Raw genomic sequence first — 9,200 nt, 5'->3', positions numbered from 1 at the left:
CTGACATCTATTGATAAAGTCAAGGTTTATATGCCCCCGCCTTCTTGTAGGAACTCGTCACGTGTATATATTTACACATAATACATGTTTTAACATTTTGTGTTTGATTTATTACTTTTAAAAAAAAAAAAACCAGCAGAGACTGAGTGACCACATCATTCTTCTAACATTAAATGAGCGAGAACTTCTAACAGTTGATTTCTAATCTAACTATTTATATTGATAATGAGATGACATTTTAATTTGATTTAAACATAAATTCTGGCAGCCTTCTAGCTATTTCATATATTACGGAATAAATCTGTTAAGTCTTTTTTAGTAGTTTCATTACCTACATCTGACGTGTACATCTTAGTTTGAATTCATTCTACTTCAATCGGGGAGGGGGTCAATCTGCTTCAATCGTTTTTTGGGGTTTTTTTTGCTGTATCTCTTCGGGTTTAACAGATGCCTGCGGGATTCCGGTACATTTGACCTAAATCGCTACATATATGTACATTTATATACCAAGGGTAGAAAAAAATCAAATCCATAATCACTTATCTTGAAAATATAAAGTGCGATTAAGAACAAGTTAGATTTGAAAAGGTTATGTATGGGGAATTTTTTTTTAAGAAAATCGTTTTATATTTTTCAATGTTGTTTTGGGGGAGGGGAGGGGGAGAATGAACACCTCTTATTCATCATTGGCAAAGTTTATAAATCATTTCCTGTGATAGCAATCAGAAAAAAGTAATAAAATTTGAAAGGTTTTTTGGAATTTAACTCAATCTAATCAAAATCAGACTTCTTAGATCCACGCCGTATACTCTGTAGCGATTGTGAGCGTATCCTAGGATCTGATTTTTAATTAGATTGGAATTTAACTTCTTGTATATTTGATTTATTTATTTTCTACAACACAATGTCACAATTGGTAGGAGAGGCGAGGGGGGGGGGGGGGGTCAGAAAATGATAAAAATAGCATCCACATCCCTTTCTTCCATTTTTTTAAAAATACATATTTATGTGTATGAAATATGCAAGGTGAAGATAACGAACAGTGATCGATCTCATAACTCCCATAAGCAATACAAAATAGGCAGTCGGGCAAACGCGGACCCCTGGACACACCAGAGGTGGGATCAGGTGCCTAGGAGGAGTAAGCATCCCCTGTTGATATATAAAAAGGTGGATTCTAAGTATGTTCTCTCTATGATTTCTGTTTCCCTTAGCAATATATATTTCACGATAGAGCGCATTTAGTTTGACCTCATCTTGGGTACAAAAAACAAAAACGAACAGCCGTTTCAGTGAGGGTGTACCAGAAAATAAAGTATTGACATTTACAACGACCGAGTGAGGGTTCTTTATCAGAAAATAAACTATATACAGTTACAGCTCTTTATCATGCCAACGTCTAGCACGACAGGATATACCTCCGTTTTTGAAGGTCATATCTGAGAGACCGGTAACTTTCACTTCTATCGACCCCCCCCCCCCCCCCCCCCCCCCAATCAATTTAGAATTTGGAAGGTGGGCCAATTTGAATTCAAGAATTTTAAACAAATCATCCTCCAGCTTCCTAGCGATTACAGTGTTCGCCTCGCATGTAGAAGTCCGGGGTTCGAATCCCGACCGCGACAGTTAGTGACAATTCCATCACCAAACGCTCGGCATCAGATGTGAATGTCACGAGTCCTCGGAGATAACTTTAAAAATGGATGTGCCGTGTCAAAGCAGGCGTGGCACGCTAAAGAACCAGAACCCCATTGCTCAAGGGTCGTAAGCACCGAACACACGCCTACATTTTGAAGTCCTTCACCAGACTCGTTGATCTCTTCATACCAGTGGAAAATTCTCGAGAGAGACGTTAAATAAGATATAATCAATATTTCAACCCCCCCCCCCCATTATGAAAAAAAAAAACCAAAACAACCAGATACTACGTGCCTGTTTAATGACACTCAAAGTTTCTTTGCCTTGATATGCAACAATTTAAACCCAACACCTCACACATTTTATCAGGTCTTGCTTGTAGCGGTATAACATCATTATCTCGCCCGAGGACACAATGCGCCTTACTCACCTTATATGTATTTACTGTGAATTACAGGCAAAACAAATAGGTAAATTACCTGGACTTTTTTTTTTCAGAAGTGCAAGTGAAGCTTGTGTATTGCGCCCCCTGGTGAGAAAATGACATGATGGATACGTTATATATACATGATTTATATCAATGTAGTTAACAAATTTTTTTTTTTTTTTTTCTTTTTTTTTTTTTGTTGGTAGATTGAGTTGAATGGAATAATGAACCTCCAGATATCTATGTACATTCACACGTGTATGATTAAACGTGTGCTACACTCACGCATGCGAGCTTTTCCTATATTACGTGTTGAACTGTTCGAGTCTTACTTTCTGAATGTTTTCTTGAACTAGTGAATTAGAAATTAAGTTAAACAAAACTTTCTTCCAGTGATGTATTGAATGATGATATGATGTTTGTCTTATGGAGATTTATACCAAATCATCTGTACACAATTTGTGTTATGGAGATTTATACAAAATTTGTGTTTGGACTCGTGGTTTTCCTTGAAGGGTACTCCGGTTTCCTTCCACGAAATGACCTCCTAGTGCCAACATCCGTGGAAGCCGGTGAATAGCACACACAGTGATAAATCTCATAACTCCTATAAGCAATACATGTACAAAATAGAGAGTTGGCAAACACGGGTCCCTGGATATACCAGAGGTGGGGTATACCAAAGGAGGAATAAGCATCTCCTGTCGACCGGTCACATCTCATAACTCATACAAGCAATACAAATAGTTCGGTAAACACGAACTCATGGAGAGGTGGGATCAGGTATCCTGGAGGAGTAAGCACCCCGTCCTATACCTTCATGAGGTGAACGGAGTAATCCGTAGTCAAAATCAGTGTGCCAAGAACGACCTAACATATAGAAGTTAACATTCCTTGTTATTTGCTGACAAGCATAAGTTGTGTAGACGTATTCGTCAGGTATATAACAGACATATTGGACATGTATCTGTCTGGGTATAGAACACACATAGACACGCATCTGTCTGGATATAGGACGTACATATTAAATATGTATCTGTCTGGGTATAGGACGTACATATTAGACACGTATTGGTCATAAGTTCAACCCCAGGTAAGAGCCGGGTAAGAGCGGAAGTGGGTATCCAAATAAAGTTTATATGCTTTATATTAATTATTTCTTCACTTGGGACAGTTATGTTCATTTAATAGTTCATTGCTATTTCCGTGCTATATATATTTAAGTCACAGATCACACCTAGTTCTTCACAATTTTTGCCAATAAATTCTGAAACGCTTGCTCTGGAGTTACTGCCCACATCTTAAATAGTGTCACGTGTGAGTCCTTAACCTATAACAAAATGTGTATGTGTGTGAATATGTGTGGCTGAGTATGTGTGTGAGGCTGTGAATGCATGTGTATGTGTGTGGCAGAGTATGTGTGTGAATGTGTGTGGCTGAGTATGTGTATGTGTGTGGCTGAGTATGTGTGTGAGGCTGTGAATGCATGTGTATGTGTGTGGCAGAGTATGTGTGTGAATGTGTGTGAGGCTGTGAGGCTGTGAATGCATGTGTATGTGTGTGGCAGAGTATGTGTGTGAATATGTGTGGCTGAGTATGTGTATGTGTGTGGCTGAGTATGTGTGTGAATATATGTGGCAGAATATGTGTGTGGCTGAGTATGTGTGTGAGGCTGTGAATGCATGTGTATGTGTGTGGCTGAGTATGTGTATGTGTGTGGCTGAGTATGTGTGTGAATGTCTGAGGCTGAGTTTGTGTGTGAAGCTGAGTATGTGTGTGAATGTGTGTGAGGCTGAGTTTGTGTGTGAGGCTGAGTGTGTGTGTGTGAAGCTGAGTGTGTGTGTGAATGTGTGAGGCTGAGTTTGTGTGTGAGGCTGAGTATGTGTGTGAGGCTGAGTATGTGTGTGAGGCTGTGAATGTGTTTGTGTGTGGCAGAGTATGTGTGTGGCTGAGTATGTGTGTGAGGCTGAGTATGTGTGTGAATGTGTGTGAGGCTGAGTGAGTGTGTGAATGTGTGGCTGAGTGAGTGTGTGAATGTGTGTGGCTGAGTGAGTGTGAATGTGTGTATGTGTGTGAATGTGTGTGAGGCTGAGTGAGTGTGTGAATGTGTGGCTGAGTGAGTCTGTGAATGTGTGTGGCTGAGTGAGTGTGAATGTGTGTATGTGTGAGGCTGAGTATGTGTGTGAATGTGTGTGGCTGAGTATGTGTGTGTGTGAGGTTGAGTATGTGTGTGAGGCTGAGTGAATGTGTGTGGCTGAGTGAGTCTGTGAATGTGTGTGGCTGAGTGAGTGTGAATGTGTGTATGTGTGAGGCTGAGTATGTGTGTGATGCTCAGTATGTGTGTGAGGCTGAGTATGTGTGTGAATGTGTGTGGCTGAGTGAGTGTGTGAATGTGTGTGAAGCTGAGTGTGTGTGTGAATGTGTGTGAGACTGAGTATGTGTGTGGGGTGAGTATTTGTGTGTATGTTTGAGGCTGAGTATGTGTGTGAATGTGTGTGGCTGAGTGAGTGTGTGAATGTGCATGTTTGAGTATGTGTGTGAGGCTGAGTGTGTGTGTGAATGTGTGTGAAGCTGAGTGTGTGTGTGAATGTGTGTGAGACTGAGTATGTGTGTGGGGTGAGTATTTGTGTGTATGTGTGAGGCTGAGTATGTGTGTGAGGCTGAGTTTGTGTGTGGGGTGAGTATGTTTACATTGCCCTTCAGTTGAACAAACTTAAATCACCCAAGAATAGTTTGTACTTTGTTTAATTAAAATTTGCCACGTGGTTCTGCAGAAAATGAAAATGAAAAGTTTATGGAGACAGAAATAAGGTGATTAGAACAAGAGTACCGCAAACGGTACACGCCCGTGATAATGGTTATATAAGGTGCTTTCCTGAAGACGTCATTTGTAGAAATTTGCTTTAGGTATTTTTTTTTTTTTTTTTTTTGCAATATATTCTCAAAACAGACTAACTTCAACAACATGTCAAATTTCTCAAAAACTGACGAAAATCAAAATCCTTGCAACATCTTCAATTTCCATACAGACATTGTAAAACAAAATGATCCTCACTTGAAAATGGTGGGAGTACTTAGCCGGACAAATTATGTACCCTGCATTGAACAATAATTTTCAAATAAAGGTCCCAAAATCCTGCAAGAGAGATTGAAATGGATAAACATTGCAACATGATCTCGAGTGATCCACAAATAATCTACCTAGCAAGTTTCAGCTTGATATGTGAAGAGAAATGCAATTAGAACCAGAAAACCCAGAACAGACAGACGGACGTACAAACATCACTGTACCATAATACGTTTCTTCTAAAAATCGATCACTGTTCGTTATCTTCATCTTTCGCAAGGTATTATGTTCTAAGTGACCTTGACCTTCTAGACTGACCTTGCTTCAAAATTCCCAGTCCCAAGGAATGAATTATGATCAATTTCCGATGAAAAGTTTCGGATTTCAAAAAATTTGATGGGTTTCACATCAAAAACTCTTAAATTAATTAACATTTACAAGTTCAAAGTGGCCTTGACCTTTCCAAAATGCCCTTGAGAGACGGGTCCAAAACTCCTCGTCTCATGGAGCGTCTGTGGTCAATTATATTTCTAATGAAATGTTTGGGGGATACGAGCTCGGACAGAAGGACTTATAAACACAGACACAACAGCAACTAAATGCCACCCCCCCCCCCCTGAAATTATTCAGGGAGGATAAGAATGACAGCACTGGTTAATAATACATAAATTTATTGTCATCTTTTGTAACACTTCAATACAAAGTTAAGCGTCCAGATTAAAATCTTTGATATGCAGTTCATGTGCTTTTGTCACATCTAGTTTACAAGTATGAAGCAGAATTTTACAGACATACACACAGAAAGTTCAAGCTAGGTTCTTTACGGTTCAGTGGCTACAACATAAGGAGTCTATATCAATGAGATACCAGTCAATATATCACGTATAACGATATACCGGTCAATATATCACATATAACGAGATACCAGTCAATATATCACGTACAACGATATACCAGTCAATATATCAGACACCCAAGCTATTCATCTTTTGACCCCCCCCCCCTCCCCCAGTCGCCTTTCATGATATATTGTGAAGTCAAGTCCTCACTGCTATACAAAAATTGGAAACGTTCAAAGCCTGGGTCCCCTTTTGGTTGTATGATACAAGTACAGTTAAACCTCGTCATCTCAAAGTCGATGGAACACAAAATAAAAACATCAAGATATCCAAGGATTCAAGATATTGAGAGATAAATACTTAAAACATAAGTGTTTGGGACTTATAAATCACTTTAACGTGTCCATATTCGAGATATTGGTGTTCGAGATATTGAAGTCCAACTGTATCTTTAACCTGTATGTAACTAATGAGAGAATTCCTCTACAGGTATCATGTATTGAACATGCGGTAGTTACATCACGTCTCAGAATAAACTCGCCTGATGATGCATCATGGGATATACAGTTCATGTATAAAATTGTACGATAGGTAGTGTAGAAGGAGAGGTTAACATAATAGTCTAGCAGACATATGAGTAGGCAATATAAATGTATGTCTGCCCGGTACTGGTTCATATACAGGAGAAGACTAGCTTGTGAAATACTTGGTATTACTCGTCATAAAGCCATAAAATAAAAATGTCATCCATAAATGTCTACCATTAACACAATGTAAAACTAGCAAAATAAACATCCAGGCCTAGTGTTTCTATAGCAACAGCTAACAAAATAAACACCCAGGCCTAGTGTTTCTATAGCAACAGCAAACAAAAAAATTATGATTCACACTCATTCCAAAAAATGAGGGAGGATTACTCCATGATGTTAGTATATAGGTATTGATACATAATGTTATTATTTGTACATACGTCTCATACATCACATGCAGTGTCAGCACATTATTTATTTCATTACAGAGTTGTATAGCGAATCCACAAAAATATGGTTTTCAAGTGAAAGTGGTATTAAAAATTCATATATTAATATTGCATAATAACTCTATTATTTTAAACACACATATATCACAAATTTTGTGTTACAAAATACACACTATGCTATGACAATTCCATTTGATAAAGATGTACCATTAAGACAGGCCTCATGTATTCTATCTATTCTGAGTAGAAGGTGTTTTCTTAATTCTTCTTGTTTAACAATTTCTTAAAATAGAATGTTCTACAATGCTGGTATCACTCCTCCCACATGTTACATCATGTCTATAAATAACATGTCTATAAATACTAGGAGATGTCATCTTTGTATCTGATCCCTGTTTACTATTTCCACTCAACCATGACATTCAGTCAAGCACACCTCTCATCTCTCTTAACAAAAAACCAATCTGCTAAAACGCTTTCCTGATCCAAAACACACCCCAGAGCCCAGTCACTGGAACGTTTGTCTTCATGGTCTTGTTTTGACCCGGACATTAGACATGGAAGCCATTATGAAATCACAATACACTTGACAGGCACTATGCGTATACACTTGAAAGCTGAAGAGTTAGAATGCTGAGGAAGAGTCGCTGTCCTGGGGGTTGTCTTTATACCGCTGCTTCCGGAACTTAGCCAGCTTCTCTCGGGCTTCGATCCACTCTCTCTCTTTCCGTAACATCTCCTCTTGGATTTGTAATTCCTGTCAAATTCATAAGGAGTGAAAAAGGTTATGCAAGAAAAATCTAGATGATGAGGACAAAGCATATAAACAGGCTGAAGTGTAGCATGCAATCCAACATGGCCGCCGTGAAAATATAGAGTTGAGTTTATTTTGTTATTGGGAATTATAAAGTTGAGTTGATTTTTCTATTGGGAATTACAGAGTTGAGTTTTCTATTAGGAATTACAGAGTTGAGTTGATTTTTCTATTGAGAATTACAGAATTGAGTTGATTTTTGTATTGGGAATTACAGAGTTGAGTTGATTTTTGTATTGGGAATTACAGAGTTGAGTTGATTTTTCTATTGGGAATTACAAAGTTGAGTTTTCTATTAGGAATTACAGAGTTGAGTTGATTTTTCTATTGAGAATTACAGAGTTGAGTTGATTTTTCTATTGAGAATTACAGAGTTGATTTTTCTATTAGGAATTACAGAGTTGAGTTGATTTTTCTATTGAGAATTACAGAGTTGAGTTGATTTTTCTATTGGGAATTACAGAGTTGAGTTTTCTATTAGGAATTACAGAGTTGAGTTGATTTTTCTATTGGGAATTACAGAGTTGAGTTTTCTATTAGGAATTACAGAGTTGAGTTGATTTTTCTATTGAGAATTACAGAGTTGAGTCGGAGAAAAAAAGTACATAATCAATATGAAGCCACTCAAATGAAAACAGATTACAATCTTTTTTGGCCACAATGATTGATAAATTGAATGAAAATTATTACAACTTTCCGGTTAACCGTAGATTATGTCAAACCACGAAACATTTGCATTCAATGTCTGAACTCCCTAATGTAAAACCTATCCTGACAACAATCCTGTTTTCAGTTGAGATAGCTTAAAAATAAAAATACAAACTACATGTATATACAATCATAATCTTGAATACTGAAGTGAGACAATCAATGTATTGAGAAGACCAGATATAGGTCAGACTGACCTGTTTAATGCCGCCCACTTTACGGGAATCCACCGCCACATCTACGTCATCTTCATCTCGCTGTTTGGCCTGCTGGGCGGCCTTCACCAGGACCTCTGTCGCTCGCTTGACAGCGTTCCCAGCAGCCTACAGAGGAAGTACACAGGAAAAGGAGGTTAAAATCAATACAGAGGAAGTACACAGGAAAAGGAGGTTAAAATTAATAACAACCATTCAGTCCAAGCCAAGGGAAATAACTCTGAATTTAATCAAACTGTATCGCAAGTTGACTTGGAGCCTCTCTAGACTGTGGTATGAAGGGACTTTTATTTTTAATATCGTGTCTGTATTTATAACGAGTCCAAAAGCTTACACAGTTTCCGTTTTCTAATTAGTTAAAAAATCTCTTTGAGCTTGTCATGGGGATGTTGTTTGGTTCCAATCATTGACAGGTAACACTGAACGATATGTCTATCACAAAGGAAACATTGTGAGACAAAAACGAAAATCCAGATAATTTACTTAATACAATGCATCAACACTGAATACTGT

The 9,200-nt window shown here is 38.1% G+C and overlaps 2 protein-coding genes across 25 annotated transcripts in view; both read right to left on the bottom strand.

Annotated features, from left to right (window-relative positions):
* Nucleotides 1-3,075: 3,075 nt before the first annotated feature.
* LOC130049385 (histidine-rich glycoprotein-like) lies at nt 3,076-4,746 on the bottom strand (the record flags this gene model as incomplete). Its single annotated transcript, XM_056146841.1, has 1 exon — nt 3,076-4,746. A coding segment is annotated over one exon (1,356 nt), but the record flags the coding sequence as incomplete, so codon positions are not given.
* A 1,040-nt stretch (nt 4,747-5,786) lies between these two features.
* The window catches only part of LOC125661139 (talin-1-like), a 106,597-nt gene continuing 103,183 nt past the window's right edge, over nt 5,787-9,200 (bottom strand). For all 24 annotated transcript variants that reach the window (XM_056147994.1, XM_056148005.1, XM_056148007.1 and 21 more), the window contains 2 exons: nt 8,670-8,795; nt 5,787-7,707 (listed from right to left, as the gene is read on the bottom strand). In XM_056147994.1, the coding sequence (XP_056003969.1) occupies nt 7,576-7,707; nt 8,670-8,795 (258 nt within the window). In that variant the 3' untranslated portion in view covers nt 5,787-7,575. The remainder of the gene's footprint in view (nt 7,708-8,669; nt 8,796-9,200) is intronic.

Source organism: Ostrea edulis, chromosome 8, assembly GCF_947568905.1.
Source record: "Ostrea edulis chromosome 8, xbOstEdul1.1, whole genome shotgun sequence".
In the NCBI taxonomy this organism is placed as follows: Eukaryota; Metazoa; Mollusca; class Bivalvia; order Ostreida; family Ostreidae; genus Ostrea; species Ostrea edulis.
This window is presented reverse-complemented; position numbering and strand designations above follow the sequence as displayed.